The following is a 16635-nucleotide window of genomic DNA, read 5'->3' on the forward strand; positions in this document are numbered from 1 at the left end:
GCGGGTAGATCTAAAAATAAACCCCGTTAGATGGAACCATGGGCGTTCAGATAGCATATTCAGCCCTGGCATGAAATCATGAACACTCACTCTTATCTTACTTCCTTTCTCTTACTCTTCTTCATCTTCTAACTATCATTCTCACTTTTACATTTTTCATTACTTTAATCTTTTTTCCAAGGTTGTTAACTCCCATGTGCCTAGTTTCAAGGCCGTGAAGATCTATCAATATCAGAATACAAAGCCAAATATGGACTAAAATGAAACGTCCTTGGAACCAGATCAATCTCAGACTTTTTTGTATACGGCCGAGATCGGGAAACGGACGCCCAAATGGCGGTGGATCAGGGGTCCAGGTCTGTGAGTGTACTACTCTGCACTAACCTTGGAATGTGGAGAGGAAAGAGGAAAGTTGGATCGGTTAATTACTTCCGGTTGATCTGAATGATTGGAGTTCCTGATATGCGATAGCTTCATTTAATTTTTACTTGGTGAGGAAGTAGTCTAGTGAATATCAATTTTCTTCCATTGATGATTCTTCCAAAGTTGGCGCTCAGAGTTTCAAAATTTCCAAATTCTCCAGCATATGAGAAGTCTCTGATATCCTGAAGTCTGCCCTTTCGTTCTTTCGTTCTTTCGTTCTTAAATAGACCTGTTCTGCTCAAGCAACTGGAGAGTTCCAAGGTTAAGATAGCTAGTGAAAATATCAAATAGCAAGAATTCAAAAAGTCTGGACCCTTTTCACCCTGAGAACCACAAGTGATAATCGCATAGCTTGAACCAATAGGGGGTTTAACCTTTTTTTCTTTTTCTTTTTTGGCGCCGGTGGATTTTGATATCGCCGGTTCCATTTGAGCCTAGCGCTAGAGTGTAGTAGGGAACTAGTATCTATAACAACCAAAGTAGCACGACTACCCAGATACCTACTGTTCGAGCAGAATCAATAAAGAGTCTTAACAGATATTGATCGAAGTAGGGGTTTAAAGGTGGACCACGTGTTGGTGCAATATAAAGTTAAATTTAGATCGTGATCTCGCGTACCTGAATCGGATATTTCCGTGTAGGAAAACGCCAAGCACAATAAACCATATAGACGAAGCCATCAACTTTTTAATGCAAAAATACCCGACCACTAACTTTCTTGAAAATAGTTTAACGTATAGTGATCCTCTCGAGTTAAAACATTCCTCTTTTCTAGTAGTCTTTTGCTTTACTGTGCTTAAGCTTCCCAGTCACTCGTTTATCTGGGAAACTGTTCCATTCATTTCATTATGCGTTTCTCGCAGGATCTTATGCGGATCTTGGCGGCGACTCTGCCTTTGACTGTTTCGGCTCGTAGTACTTTAACAGCTGCTGGGCCTCCGAGCCCCACTGTCTCGACTATCACCTCAACTGTCGTGTCCTGCACAACGACAACTCCGACGAACTTGATCCTGAATCCCTCATTCGAAGATGGGAGCGACGGTTGGAATAGCTATGGAACCATTGTCAGTGGCCCCGCAGAGGCTGCTGACGGTAGTCACTATTTGTAAGAATTCTTTCTATCTGACTCCGTTCTTCTACTTTTAAGAGTTGCGCATCTTGAGGCTAATATTCAATATTTAACTACAGGACTACCCTCAAAAAGGACGCAGCGAACTTTCAAGGGGGTGGAAGTGTTGTTCAATGGATCGATGGCTATATATCTGGGCAAATCTACACTCTCACATTTGACTGGCGTGTGATTGCTAGTGATACGAATTTTGAGTGCGCTCTATCAGTGACCTCAGATACCAATACAGCATTAGGCTTTGTAACGATACACGAAGCTAATTCGTGGAATGAATTCTCGGCCACTTTTACACCCACCAAAGACGGGTATCACGAGCTCGTGATACAGATGAACTGTCGCAATTCAGCTACCGTTACTGCGTTGGATCTTGATAATTTCAATATGCACGGAATCTCTGCTTCATGTGCTACAAGCACTGTTACTAGTACAGTGACACCGACTCCTTCAATCCCTATCGTTCCCTCGGCTGCGGTGTCCTGTACAACGGTAGTCCCGACGAACCTGGTCCCGAACCCCTCATTCGAAAATGGAATCAGTGGCTTCTGGTCTACTAGAAATGCAAATGCCTATTCCAACTGGGCGAGCGGTGATGCTGCAGATGGTGACCATTACTTGTAAGAAAAGACAACCTCTTGACTCTATACAGTTAGGGCTTACACTTTTAAATTTAGACAAGTCGAAACTTCATCCGGAATTACCTTGGCTCAATACATCACTTTTATCGATGGAGAAGAATATACGTTCGTGGCAGACTGGCGTGCAGAGAGTACCACTACAGATGGCTGCGTCCTAAGTGTCATTTTGGACACAGACAGCAACGTAGTTGTTTCTTCATCGGCCCGACTTCTAGGCACAGCTTGGAATTCTGTTTCAGGCACATTCAAACCATCAGGTGGACAGCACTTAGTCCAAGTTGAGCTCTATTGCTCTATCAGCGGCTCTAGTAGTGGCTATTTTAACATTGATCTTGATAACATTGTCATTGGAATTGCGACCACCTCATGTATTCCTTCTGTCACTCCTGTTATCACTCCGTCTATTACTCCATCTGTCACTCCGTCTATGCGCCCTTCGTCCTCTTCGGTTGCAGCTTCTAGCTCGGTGTCTTCGTCCCCGATCATCTCTGCCAGCGCTTCTTCGCCTCCTTCAAGCGTTGCTGCCCCAACAAACTCGGTCATTACCTCAACTGTTGTATCTTGTACAACGGGAGCTCCGGTAAATCTGATTCAGGACTCTTCATTTGAGGATGGATGGTACGACTTCACCATCACGGAGCCCACAGTAGCAGAAGTATATGTTGATAGGGGAGGCGCCAGTGATGGCACATGGTACATGTAAGTTAGGCATCTTCCTTCTATCTTCCTAGGCTTCGATTCCATTTTTGGGCTTTTACCCTAGGCGCCTGCGTACATAGAGCTAATTGAATTCTAGGCGCGTCAAATCTAACGGCGGTGGCGGTGTGACGATGTATCAATCCATCGATGGCATCAAGGCTGGTGAAACATTCACCTTCTCAATGGATTGGAAAATTTCAGATGAAGGTTTCGATAGCTGTACATTGAAGCTATACTTGGACAGCTGGCAAACCCAAGTTTTCCAAAATTCATATGCCGGTTCACCTCACATTTGGCATACTGTTTCGACTACTATTTCTCCTGACTCTTCAGATGGAGGCCAACTGCTTGGAATCTCCCTCTCTTGCGATCCTATCTCAGGAGATAGCCCTTACTTCCTCGGATTTGATAATTTCAATTTTAACAACGGAATTCCTACTACGACCTGTGCTACTAGTACTATTATTAGTACAGTGACTCCTACCGCCACTCCATCTGTCATTCCGTCTGTGCACTCTTCATCCTCTTCGGTTGCAGCTTCTAGCCCTGCCTCTTCATCTCCAATCAGATCTGCTAGCTCTTCTGCACCTCCTTCAAACATTGCTACTCCGACAAACTCAATCATCACTTCAACGGTTGTATCATGCACGACAGCAGTCCCAAATCTGCTCCAGAATCCTTCATTTGAAAGTGGCTTTAGCACATGGAGAGGCTCATATAATCGAATTATCAGCGGGGATGCTACCGATGGTAGTTACTATGTGTAAGACTTCTTTCTGCCTACTAATTTCTTCTTTGAGAAGTTGCATCTTTTAGGGCTAACTTTGTCATATCTTTCACAGGCAATTCCCGGACATTCCAGATAGACCTTGGTTGTATCAATCCAGTGATGCTTACATCTCTGGAGAAACTTACACTGTTTCATTCAATTGGCGCGCAGTTACGAGTGGGGAGGTGTCGAGTAGAGACCCTCCTGATGTGTGCACTCTTGCAGTGTATCTAGATTCCTGGATAGGTACATCCCAGCTTACCCAGCTGACTGTAGAAGTCCTCGATACTTGGAATATTCTCTCGACTACTTTCACACCGACTACAGATGGATCGCACTGGGTCGGGACGCAGGTCATTTGCTCTGAGTACAACATTCCTGGGGGCGTTTATGACATTGATTTTGATAATTTCAATATCAACAACGGAGTCGCTACTACTTCCTGTGTGACTAGTATTGTGACAGTGACCCCGACTCCTAGTGGTACGCCGTCTGTCTCTGTCTCTGTGCGTCCCACGTCATCTGTGTCTGTTTCTTCTTCGGCTGCTGTGTCTGCATCTCCGATAAAATCTACAGGCCCTTTTTCAACCCCAGTCGCTATCTCCTCTAGCAGCGCTTCGAAATCACCGGTCATATCCTCTGTTATATCTAGGCAACCTATTTCATCACGTCCAGTTTCCTCATCGGTGCCAGTCACCACTATCAGCTCTTCAGCATCTATGATCTCGAGTTCAGCTCACGCTTCCCCATCTGATACTCCAGTTGGATCTCTGATCCCAAGCTCGGCTTCCGTTTCCCAGTCTGTCACTCATACGCCACCTGTCAGATCTTCGGTTATATCCAGACAACCTGTCTCTTCAAGACCGCTTTCTTCTTCAGCGCCAGTTGCCTCTACTAGCTCTTCAGCTCCTTTGGTCTCTTCAAGCCCAGTTTTGGTTTCCTCGTCTGTCGCTCCTTCGACACTTGTTCAATCATCGATTCCTTCCGGAAGTCCAATCACCAGCTCCTCAAGATCTAGCGCAGGTGTTTCACCTAGTTCGTCCATTCCGGCTTCTGTTATTTCGTCATCTTCTTCTCTGCCTATTGCCTCGTCTCATACTGCAAGCTCACCTGTTGGTGCTCCCTCCGACTCTGCTTCTGCTTCTGCTTCTGCTACAGTCAAGACCGGGCTACCATCTTCTACTTCTGGGTCTGAATCTTTTCCATCTCCCTCTCAGTCCCCCTCTGGCTCCAACGGCTCTGGTAGCGTGACAGCAATTTCTGGAACGCAAGTCACTGGATCCGGATCTTCGACTCCTCAGTCTACCACGTCAACTGTCCTTGCTACGCGCACTGCTACTATCACAGCCTGCCCGTCATCAGTGACTGACTGTCCTGCCTCCCAGAAGACAACTTTTACTACTACTGAGACCATTGTGCTTTCAACAACTGTCTGCCCTGTAACTGAATCCACTCCTACGACTTCTGCTTCACTCTCTAGCGGCAGTGGTAGTGGCAGCGGCTCCGGTGATGAAGGATTTTCAACCTCCACGCTCTTCAGCACGCGCATGTCTACGATCACCGCTTGTCCTGCTAGTATCACCAATTGTCCAGCTTCGGCAAAGACCACGTTCGTCACTACGGAGACTGTTGTCGTCTCGACTACTGTTTGCCCAGTGACTACTGCCAAGGCTACTGCTACGACTAGCTCTGGCTCTGCCCCTAGCTCTGGCTCTGGCTCTGGCTCCGGAGATGAGGCATTTACAACCTCTACAGTCTTCGCAACTCGCACTTCTACTGTCACTGCTTGCCCTTCGACCGTGACTAACTGCCCAGCCTCAGCAAAGAGCACCTTTGTCACAACCGAAACTATTGCGCTCTCGACTACCATTTGTCCAGTGACTACTGTCGGAGCCACTGCCGCCGCAGGTTCCAGGGTCATTTCAGGGGTATTAGTAGATACAAGTGCGACCAATGCTATTGGTGTTGTTGCTCCCACATCCAGTGCTGGCAGCGAAGTCTCAAGCGACGAAAGTTACAGCGTGGCATATGGCCAGGCCACTGCTACCACTATAGTACTGGGTAGCGTACCCTCTTTAGTAGCTACGGAATCCGCATCTTTCTCTAGTCTTGCAGGCTCTGCCAACGTGACCGCCATCCACGGCCCTTACAGCTCAGCCTTTAATGGTTCAACCTCCAGCAAGACCCCTACTACCAGTGTCGTGGGACCATTGTACACTGGTGCAGCATCCGTGATCAAGCTTTCGATATCCTCTATGACTGCCGCTTTGACCACCATTCTCATGACTCTGGTTGTTCTGTGAGTCATATGGCTGTATTTCTTATATTGCGACGGCTCCTTCAAATGTACGAAATTTATAGAATGTTAGAAGCAATGTGTTAATAGATAATTTCATGGTAATAAATGCTTCATACTACGTTTCATACAAGAAGCCTTTCAAGTCTCCGTAGTAAGACTTACACCTTGAAAGTAAACCGCGGTAGGCACCGTAGGCTTAGCCGCTTAGGTATTCTTCTTACCAGCATAATACTCCTGCTGTAGCCTTGGGGGCACATGGACTCCGGGAGTCAATGATTCAGATGAGCTGGAAAGTCAGCTGATGTTTCAGGTGTAATGACTGCTTTTATCCAAACAATCGACTTCAATGAAAAGAATGCTAATAAGATATCAACTCAGAGAAACATGAAAAAAAAATAGATTGATATCAAAATGACGACAGAAGGCGAAGAGCATACTATATTTGGAAACTTCAGGAACCGAATAGTTTACTCAAGAAGGCGAAGTCTCAGTGTATTATGTATTGAAACCGTAAATAACGCATGTTAGTCATGAGGCCACGTTATGGGACGCGTATAGGCCGCGTATCATACCCGTAAGAGGCTCAGCTCCTATATGCATTGCCACGATCAACATTGCAGTATGAACTGGACGTGCCTAAATATCCGAAGAAGCCGGAACTGTGGCGGTGCCGCTGAATTTCCAAGGTTGAATTCTTTCGATTTCAGCCATTCACATTTCACCTTAAGAGTACTGCGCCTCGGCGTTCCGTAAATTCACGATTTGTATGTGGGGATTTGCCGTCAGCCCTGTGGTCACTCGATCTCACCTACTCCCGTGCTGATTATAAAACCAGCCTCCCCCCACCTTCACTCTTACATCTTCTTTCCCTTCCATAAACTCCCCTTTCATCATCCCACATCAAAATCATGTCTGGATACGATAACTACAACCAACACAACCAAGGCTACGGCCAGCAGGGTGGCTACCCCCTCAACAGGGTTACGGTGGCCAACACGGCTATGATCAGCAGCAAGGTTATGGTCAGCAGCAAGGTTATGGTCAGCAACAAGGCTACGGTCAGCAACAAGGCTACCCTCAGCAAGGCTACGAAGGTCAGCACCAACATCAGGGCTACGGTCAGCAACAAGGATACCCCCAGCAGGGTTATGAAGGCCAGCACCAGCAGCAATATGGTGGGCAGCAGCAATATGGTGAACAACAGCACCAGTACGGCCATGACGGTTCCCGTCAGGGGTAAGTCTCCTTCCACTTCCGCGTCATTCTCGTCTCGGTCAAATGCTAACATCCATGATAGATACTACGAGGGTCAAGAGGGTGCTCCTGGCCAGGCCCAGGAGGGTGAGCGTGGTCTTGCTGGTGCCCTTGCAGGTGGTGCCGCCGGTGGCTTCATGGGTCACAAGGCCAACCACGGCTTCCTTGGAACAATCGGTGGCGCTATCATCGGTAGCATCGCTGAAGATGCTGTCAAGAAGCACAAGAACAACCAGGGTCCTCCCGGCTACGGTCCTCCCAGTAGCCAAGGCGGTGGCATGATGGACCAGCTCGGTGGCTTCTTCAAGAAGTAGAGTTGCTTTCCATTAACCGTTCAGCCTCTTGCTTTTTTATTAAATTTCTTATTGCTGTTTTCTTTTTCATCGTGATGATTCTGCGACTCCCATGAATTTCCTTTCGTTATTCCGCTCTGAGGGTGGCACTGAGAGTGGCACTGCATGTGCTAAGGCCAATCGCTTCTTTTTTCACCTTTTTTTTTTTCAAGTTGCCTTTCAAGGCTAGATTCTCATAACTTTCTTGCATGATATCAAGGAATGGATTATATTTGGAATAGTATCAATCCATCGTACTCGTATATTGTATTGAAATCGCAACAAAAGAACCATCGCGGGGTGATCGAATCCTGATGCGGGTTAGTGTATCGATGCCTTAAGACTGTATTTATGCCTCAGGCCATAAAGCCAAGACCGACAAAAGTTCGCGAGGATCAGAGTCCCGTACGTTTCACTGCGACGACTCAACAACCCTATACTCAACATGATTGTACAAAAGCTATATGTGCGGCAGAGTGAGTATCTCTCAACAATAGCTCCACGAAATGAAGCGCTCCGGCTAACCCGCAATTTTCCAGGCCGCCAATTACTGGCTCTGAGCCGACGAGCCCCAATCTCAGGCCGCTTTCTCTCCACGGAGACACCAGTCGACACAGCGCTGCGAACACCCTCAGCACGGCCAATTGATCCAATTCAAAAATCCGAAGAAGTGAAGGAAGGAGTCACTCCAAAATCCCAATGGGCAAAATGGCAACAATCAAGTAGGCACTCCCATCGGACAACACCGGGGGAAAAAAATAAAACTAACAAGTTTCTTTTCCATCGCTTCTCAGAGGACAAATTTCAAAGCACTGGTACCCAAATGCAAGAAATCTACGACCCAAAAGACCTTATCACCAACCCCATCAAACCCTCCGAAATCACCCTCGAGCTTCTCCTCGCTTCTGGTACGCACATGGGCCACTCTACCTCCCGCTGGAACCCACAGAACTCGCGCTACATCTTCGGTATACGTGAGGGTGTGCATATTATCTCTCTAGACGTGACAGCTTCCCACCTCCGCCGTGCGGCGAAGGTCGTTGAGGAAGTTGCCGCGCGCGGTGGCATCATTCTCTTCGCTGGTACACGTAAGGGCCAGAAGCAGGCTGTTGTGCGAGCGGCCGAGCTAGCAAAGGGATATCATATCTTTGAGCGGTGGATCCCAGGTAGTCTGACTAATGGGCAGCAAATCCTGGGCCATTGCGAGACGAAGGTGGTGAACGCGCTAGATGAGGAGCTGCCCGAGTTCAAGATGGATCTTGCGGATCGGCCGACACTTAAGCCTGACTTGGTGGTTTGTCTGAACCCGCTAGAGAACGTGGTGCTGCTGCATGAGTGTGGTTTGAATAATGTGCCTACTATCGGTGTTATTGATACCGATGCTGATCCTACTCGCGTCACATACCCTATTCCTGCTAATGACGACAGTCTACGGGCTATTTCGTTGATTTCTGGTGTTTTGGGTCGTGCTGGTGAGGCTGGTCAGGAGAGGCGGCTTGCTATGGCCAAGCAGGGAAAGACTACGTATGCGCCTATTACTGAGAAAGAGCTTCGTCTTGATCCACTCACTGGGTTGGTTCCTGGTGCCGAGCAAGGTCAGCAGAAGTAGAGCTGAGTCGCGCTTGTTTTTTTCTTTACTTTTGCGTCGCGCGACTTATATTCGAGCGTCGCTCTATGTACTGTATAGGTGATTCCTGGTTGTAACTTGGAAGCATTATGTATCAACAAATTAAATTTGATTTCTCTATGGGTTTGCCTCTACTCTTCCACCAAACTCTGTGGCAGCTCACAACCTGATATTATCCGGGCAACAGTCGTCAGCATTGATTTTCGGAGGTTTGGCCCTTTCATGGGCCAATATTTCTGTGCTTCAATTTTTGTCAAGAAGACCAATGCCTCTTTTTCTCAATATATGTCCAATATAGGCCCATCCTCACCCCTTTCAGAACTATATGTCATAATGAAATGGAAGAAGAGGATCCGCTTCGCTAGTCGGACGTCGCCTAAAAACTTTAGTTCTTTTTCGTCCAGGTCCTAGAACACATTTCGAGGTTAATACTCTACCTAGGTATACAATAGCAAGTGAATAGCCCTAGATATGACAGAAAGATATCGCATTAAAAAGCGTGATCCGCCTGTCAGTGTCGATGAACCTGTTACAAAGGTTTAGAAGTAGTCCGCTCCAGTTTCAGTCCGCTCTTGCACACTCCAACCATGTATTGATTCTACTCCGTTTTCGGCTATCTGTGAAGTCGTAAACCCTAATTCAGATATTTATTTTTCATCTTTTCTATTAACCAAGTCAATTGATTTGCAAGGATGTGTTTATTGTAGTCTGTATTGTTCATGTTCCTGTTAACAGTCCGATATCGTAATCCACCAATAAAAAGTGGCTAACGTGGGGCTGATAGTCTCGTCTACTCCTCAATCCAGGTCGAGGCGAATACAATTCAGAAGCCCAGTGCTCACCAATCTAGATTCTAGTCATGGAGACTCAAGCTTTTCGAGCATGTCTAAATTGCCGGTGAGATTGACATTCGGCTTCACGTAAATAATGAAAATTAGTTAATGAATGCTGACGCTACTAGGACATTAAAACGGAAATGTTCGCGAGATCTGCCAGCGTGCTCCTTGGTAGGTAACTTTGCCAGGTATAATGGAGACAATTATCCTGATAAGATCTGTTAGTGTCTACGTCTACGTAAAAATTGCAGTTACAAGGTCGTACAGCGCTCTCCTGGAAGCGGCACAACACTAGAGTTCGAAGAGCATTCTGGCTCAGAGCTGTTACCGCCCCCCGTTCATGAGATCACAGATGCCCAGTGTCTTTATTTTCTTGATTCTGATCCGTATCAGCCCATTTCTCTCTACGCGCTGCCGAAGATTCCCATCACTGAGAATTTTCGCAGCCTCATCGGCTCTCAAAGTGATATTGACGCTGTATACCTACAATACTTTTCCGGAATACATCGCTGGCTTCCCATTCTCAGCCAGAAAGAAATAGGCCAGAAAATAAGTGCTGATGATACTACAATGGATAGCGGCTTATCACTCTTGATTTTAAGCATGAAACTATCATCCACGCCGCCCTTTGGAGAAGCAAATATATCTCCCCTTTATCATGCGGTCAGGGATTTATCTTCAAGGCTAGAACATTTGGGTCAAATTTCGATTGAATTGATCCAGTCGGTGGTATTGATGTCAATATATGAAATTGCACATGGGATATATCCTGCTGGCTTCTTGAGTGTATCACGGGCTGCAAGACTAGGTTTATTGATAGGGCTTCATGATAGAAACAAGCCACAAATTTTTAGGAAACCCGATACATGGACTGGACGAGAGGTAGAAAGAAGGACTTGGTGGGCTATTATGATCCTTGATTGGTGAGTGGATACTAGAACTGATCAGTGTCTCGCTCTGCTTACCAAAGATCTCAAGGTTTTCAAATGCGAGGATTACTGGCTTGCCTCTTGCGACCCCCGAGCCTGGACGTGCAGAGCTTCTTCCGTGTGGGGAAGATCGCTGGGATAGTGGACAGGTTGGGTCAAACCAGCCTCTATTCGTTGACCACTCACCAGCTAACTACCTACCTGGCCTTTTTGCCAATACTTGCCAGGCAGCACATTTACTGGGGAACGTGGTACGGCATCGTGATCATGCCTCAGCTATCGATCGCCGAATGCTTCTTTCGGAGGCATATCAGCTTCACCTCACTCTCACATGCCTCAGATCACATCTAAATCAACTATGTTCTCTGGATCAAGACATAGAGAAGAGCCACTTTGTTGCTTTGGCACTCTGCAGCTCCGCCCGGATAATCTTATATGAGATCTATGCATGTAACGAAAATCCTTCTGCTGAATGTACCCCAATAGCGGAGGAAACTACTATGCAAGAAGCTTCTATTCAAGGCATCTATGACGTGATCGAGGATGTGTACTTACTTGCGGAGCGTATCTTGCGCTATATCTCAGGGTCAGATGATACGAATATCCTCCACTTAAGCCCATTATTTTGTCACTGTCTTTACTTGGCTATATCTGAATGTGGTTGGCTTTATCGAGAGGAAAAAAGTGAGGCTAGGGAGATGCAGTTGATATCAATGATTGATGCCTTCAAAGCTCTGGGCAAGGTTTGGAAAACTGTTGGTATGTGTGTGATATATTGTAAATACGAGACTCGTTTGATTTAACGACATGAACAGATGCTTATATTTTGATGCTCGAGAAGGAGAGTGCGGGTCTAATGTCTGTTGTCTCAAGTAAGTAGTCAGACAGGCAAGTCCAATTATATAATGAGGCGTTTAGCACAGCCTAGCATTAGCGGGCTAGCGCAGACATTAGTTGCATAAACTGCTTCAAGCAAGTAGGTATCAGCAAATGTCCGTCGATTTTGCAATCTCAGACATCTTCTCATATCCATCCTGTAATTCCCTCAATCGTTTGCCCAGGATCTCGTAGCAGTCAGATCCCAACTGCACACGAAGCACCTTTCCCTTCACCTGATCCATCCATATCTTCTTAAAATCCCCCTGTTTCTCAACAGCATCCAAGACCTTCTCCCCAAAGCGTCCCGGGTCACCGTTCACCATTGTCTCATCCTTGCCTGCGGCATCAATGATGTCCCCCCAAGCATTGATCCTCTCTGCGTAATCTTCCGTGGTTCCTCCGTCCGATCTGCTAGCATTGGCAGGAAATTTTGTGCGGAAACCTCCGGGCTCAATTATCATAACTCGGATCCCGAACGGTGCAAGTACGTCGGCGTAGGACTCAGTCAATGACTCTATAGTCGCCTTGGCAGCACTGTACATCATATGTTCCGACTTGTTCACAATTCCCCAAATGGAAGATATGGTGATAAGAGTTCCCATTTTGTGGCGACGAAGCACCGGTAAGGCGGCTTTCCATACGCGAATTGGTCCGAAGAGATTGATTTGGAGGTAGGCGGAAATTTGACCTTCGCTCATATCCTCCACTGCTCCAAGTAGACTGTTGCCTGCATTATTCACGACCACCCAATGTTGACTCTGCTGATATTCTTCCTCTTGGGAAAATAGCTTCTCCAGAACTTCCTGCGCCTCAGGCTGAGACACATCGAGCTTCAACCATCTGCCACCAAGTCTGTCGAATTCAGGGTTGCTAGCAGCGGCGATTTCGATATTTCGGCTGGTCCCTATAACGTGATGGCCTGCACGTAGTGCTGAAAGTGCCATTTCAAGACCCAGTCCCGATGATGCGCCGGTGATGAGCCATTTTTTAATTGTAGTGCTTGACATGTTGGTTGAAATATGAAATCGGGGGAGGAAAAAAAGTTCAAGGGAAAAAGTGATATTAGTACCGAAGTTGAGCGTTCTTGAAACAAGTGAATTGGAGTGATATCTTCATTTTATATCTTAATCATTTGGCTTTGCCTTGCTTTTGGTTCCAATAGTCCCGCTCCTACTCAGAATCCCGCTCCTGAGCGGGAGCGGGAGCGGACCAGCGAGGAAAACTTCGTCAATACTGCCCATGTAGTCTCAAGTTCTGTAAGTATATTCTAAGTTTTATCTTTTTTACTGTTGGTAATAAATGTTCTATCAGGTACCAAGGGGCGGACAGGGGTGGAGAATGGTTGTACTTCAAGCAAACCTGAGCACTCAAATCTCAATATTGTCGCTATAAAAAACACAGCCCTTTCTCATTTACGGTCATCTAATACTACTCGACGCTACTTTACACAATCTTAGAAGGTACCTTTTTTTATGTCGATTGTCAAGCATCTTGGACAATACGGTCTTTTGTACGAGCATCTAAACGGGGTGGTGACCAGCGATCAACTACAATGCAGGTTGTCCGCAATGAGAACGTTCTTGGCTCCTAATCGGGAAAGGTCACTTTGGTGACAGGCGGAGAAAACGGGGTTTGTATCGAAACAGCATGAGCCTTAATACATGCTGTGCGGATGTGTATATCATACCCCGCAACACCACATGAAGTGAAAAATTACGTCAGGATATCCTGGTACACTTAGAGGGCCCCGAACTTTTGGGGGTTACCATGATGTCTTTGGACTCGCTGCAGTCAATTTACTTATGGCAAAATGTGACCAACTATTCTTAGCAATGCTGGTAAGTGATACTTTTGATACAAGGTTTCAACATTACTTGTCGCAAATCTCTTCAAATGGTATAATGGACACACTTTACAGTGGGTAAAAGTGCTTTAGTATTATAAAAGGGAATATATCAATACGACTTTAGTGATCATGGACCACTTTCCAAAATACTCAATATTCTTACCTATTTTAACCATAGAGGCCGGAGACCTTACCGAACTTATCTATAAAAATACCACTTTGAAATTTGGGTCCCTAAAAGGAATTATATCCGGTCATGGAATGTAAGGGCTGCTTTCAAATGTACGGTACCTATATTGTCGTAAACTAAGAGAGGAATTGCACAATAGGCCTCAGGCAGAGAAGGTATAAAGAGGTGTTGTTGTAGATCAACATTATTGAATTAATACTGTGATTAAGACTTGAAGGGCTCTTTCATGGTTCAGTAACTGGCATACACTTTATAACTGCGGAAATCTACTGGGAGCAGGAATAGAACGATCTCGATGCGTCGCTATCTATCGGGCAGACCGACAGCTGACCGAGATAGTGGACTTCCACCATTCAGTGGCTAACGCTTGCTGATCGGTTGACCGACACTTTCTCCCGCTGATATCGATCAATACTCTGGAGCCCGAGATGTCGTTATCTCAAGCAAGGGAGCCTGTGACACCGCGAGTGCTCTTACAGGAGCCGGTCCCCAGTATTCCTCTACTTGGAACTCATGGCGGGTTACCTGGCCTTCCGGTTGTACAATTGCTGTCCTGGCGAGATCTCGTGTTGTTCCAGGGGAAATCTCATTTCCAAAGATCTTGTCCTGTATACCCTATGATTCAACTAAGAATGGACCATAATCCTGTCTCTAGCCAATAGGCAGATAAAGAAGCAAATACACAAAAGGAGTTTCATGAGACAAAGCAACCAGATAAAGTAAAACACAAGCGACTTGAGATTACGGGCGAGTGGTGAAGATGTCCCAAAACTCCATTGACATCAATAAAACTATGTAAATAAATAACCTATTGAATCGGATGCTGTCGACACGTATCTCTCCTATGTCCAGTCTCTTTACATATTCCACATCTGCGTGACCGCTGGCGTCGTGGAGAAGATGCCCGGGTTTGGCGTCCATTTACATCACCATTTGCATCACGATTTCTTAACGCGTCGATAAGCTGGCGGCCTTCCTGGATAGTAATGCCACCTTCAATGACTATTTCCGCATTCGATAGTGCCTCTTGTTGCTTCTTTTCTTCATTAGCTTCGCGAAGAGCGGCTATTTCCTGATCTTGTATTGCCACATGTTGGTGTATGGCTATTGCGCCTTTTAAGAACTGGTCTAAGATCTGCTTTGTTCGTGTAGATGGTGATCGCGATAATGCTCGTAATAGAGCTTTATGTTGGCGACGTATATCCTTCTGTGTCATTGGCGTTTTTGGAGAGTAGTTCTTACTAGAGTCGCTACCCCGGGATGGTGGTAGTGGTGGTGTTGACGGACGAAGCGAGATAGTAAGCTTTGAAAGCACCCTCTCTGGATCAAATGGTGTAATTCCAGTGGCGGCGAAGGCGTCAGATGCAGATCTTATAGCTTCTTCACGCGCGGTAGGATATATAGCTAGAAAATCGTTCTTGTCGATAGAGTCGAATCCTAGCTCCATTTTGATACCAACCTCTCGGAAATAAGAGTGCTTTAAAACAGCAAAACAACATACATCTAAAGGCTGTAAAAGATGAGATGAATGCGGAGGCACGCAGAGTGGTATAATGTCGTTTTGTCGGCAAATATGATCGAAGTCGGGTGTAAGGTGGCTACCATGGCCATCTAGAATCAACAGCCTATATCTCCCTTTTGTACGTGTTATAGTAGAAGGGATAAATAGTTCCTGTAGCCAACGAAGACCTATTTGGTCTGATGTCCAGCCATTAGGGCTTACTTCAATGAGCCAATCAGGTGGTAAATTGGCGTTGCTATGCATCATGTCTTTGCCCCTAAATATGATGCATGGCGGAGGCGCCCAACCAGTTGAATTTAAACATTCAATAGCTGTAACCCACTCTCGATTTCCAGGTTGAGCTTTGTCATTTCGGCCATAATAGCCTGCCCTCGTAACGATTTCAGCAGTGGCGGTTTGTCCCATAGCGAAGCCAGTTTCGTCAAAGTTGTAAATATCATCCTCATGAATCCCATTCTCGCGAATCGTCTTTTCAACCAGTGTAAACCATTCGCGAATAATCTGAGGCTCCTCTTGTTTTGCGCGTTCAGTATCATAACGTTTTGAATAGCGACTATCGATTTCAGGTGTACGTTTAACGAAGTTCGAAACCCAATTTCGTCCGATCGTAAGAGGTGGGTTAATTCCACGGTCGGCGAGTAGAATATTGGCGATTTGAGCGACATAATGAGGTCTAGGGGCAGACCCACGGTCGTCTAAAGAGAAAATCCATTTGACTAGAGTTTCCTCTTCAGACTCAGTCAGTTTATGACTATTTGCGCGTGTCTCAGCGCGATATGTAACGCCGGATTGGCGACGCCGGAGGGTAGTATATGGGACATTAAAGATAGATGCAGCTTGGCTTGCATTGGCAATTTGGCCTTTTTTTAAAGCTTGAATGGCTAATAAGATCCTACCCTCCTGTTCTTCCCGGGGTTGGGCCATTTGAGAGGTAGGTGGTGGCATAGTGGTTGAAAAAAGCAACAGATGACGCGTAAAAAAAGGATTATCCACTTGCGTGTAATCTCCACTCGCTTGTGTTTTACTTTATCAGGTGCTAGGATCACTGTATCTTTAGGATCCTAATCTGCGACTATTTGGTACCATCAAAACCCCATCAAAGCGGGCCACGAAGTATCACACCGATCATGTTAGAAGTCTTGTGTGATCATCTGCTCGAGAAGCCAGTTTTTCCTTTCTGAGATGGATTTATTCTTGACAAATTCGACGTCTCCATACCCAAATCGACGATTAGCAACTACACCGCCAATGTCAAAAAAGACAGTT

General features: G+C 46.0%; 4 protein-coding genes across 4 annotated transcripts; 3 read left to right on the plus strand and 1 right to left on the minus strand.

The window, feature by feature from the left end:
- Nucleotides 1-1271: 1271 nt before the first annotated feature.
- On the plus strand, nucleotides 1272-5958 carry N7495_001661 (uncharacterized protein; the record flags this gene model as incomplete). Its single annotated transcript, XM_057204331.1, has 6 exons — nucleotides 1272-1528; nucleotides 1612-2166; nucleotides 2224-2886; nucleotides 2984-3649; nucleotides 3729-4138; nucleotides 4814-5958. The coding sequence occupies 6 exons, from the start codon at nucleotides 1272-1274 to the stop codon at nucleotides 5956-5958; spliced, it is 3696 nt and encodes a 1231-aa protein (XP_057068404.1).
- Nucleotides 5959-6862: 904 nt separating this feature from the next.
- hel10 (putative high expression lethality protein Hel10) lies at nucleotides 6863-7522 on the plus strand (the record flags this gene model as incomplete). Its single annotated transcript, XM_057204332.1, has 1 exon — nucleotides 6863-7522. The coding sequence occupies one exon, from the start codon at nucleotides 6863-6865 to the stop codon at nucleotides 7520-7522; it is 660 nt and encodes a 219-aa protein (XP_057068405.1).
- A 463-nt stretch (nucleotides 7523-7985) lies between these two features.
- N7495_001663 (mitochondrial 37S ribosomal protein uS2m) lies at nucleotides 7986-9149 on the plus strand (the record flags this gene model as incomplete). Its single annotated transcript, XM_057204333.1, has 2 exons — nucleotides 7986-8016; nucleotides 8080-9149. 2 exons carry the CDS (start codon nucleotides 7986-7988, stop codon nucleotides 9147-9149), a joined length of 1101 nt encoding a protein of 366 aa, XP_057068406.1.
- Nucleotides 9150-11915: 2766 nt separating this feature from the next.
- N7495_001664 (SDR family oxidoreductase) lies at nucleotides 11916-12818 on the minus strand (the record flags this gene model as incomplete). The annotated part of the gene is made up of 1 exon (XM_057204334.1): nucleotides 11916-12818. The coding sequence occupies one exon, from the start codon at nucleotides 12816-12818 to the stop codon at nucleotides 11916-11918; it is 903 nt and encodes a 300-aa protein (XP_057068407.1).
- Nucleotides 12819-16635: the final 3817 nt, after the last annotated feature.

This window comes from Penicillium taxi, assembly GCF_028828555.1.
Source record: "Penicillium taxi strain IBT 34144 chromosome Unknown utg000001l_segment0_segment0, whole genome shotgun sequence".
NCBI lineage: Eukaryota > Fungi > Ascomycota > Eurotiomycetes > Eurotiales > Aspergillaceae > Penicillium > Penicillium taxi.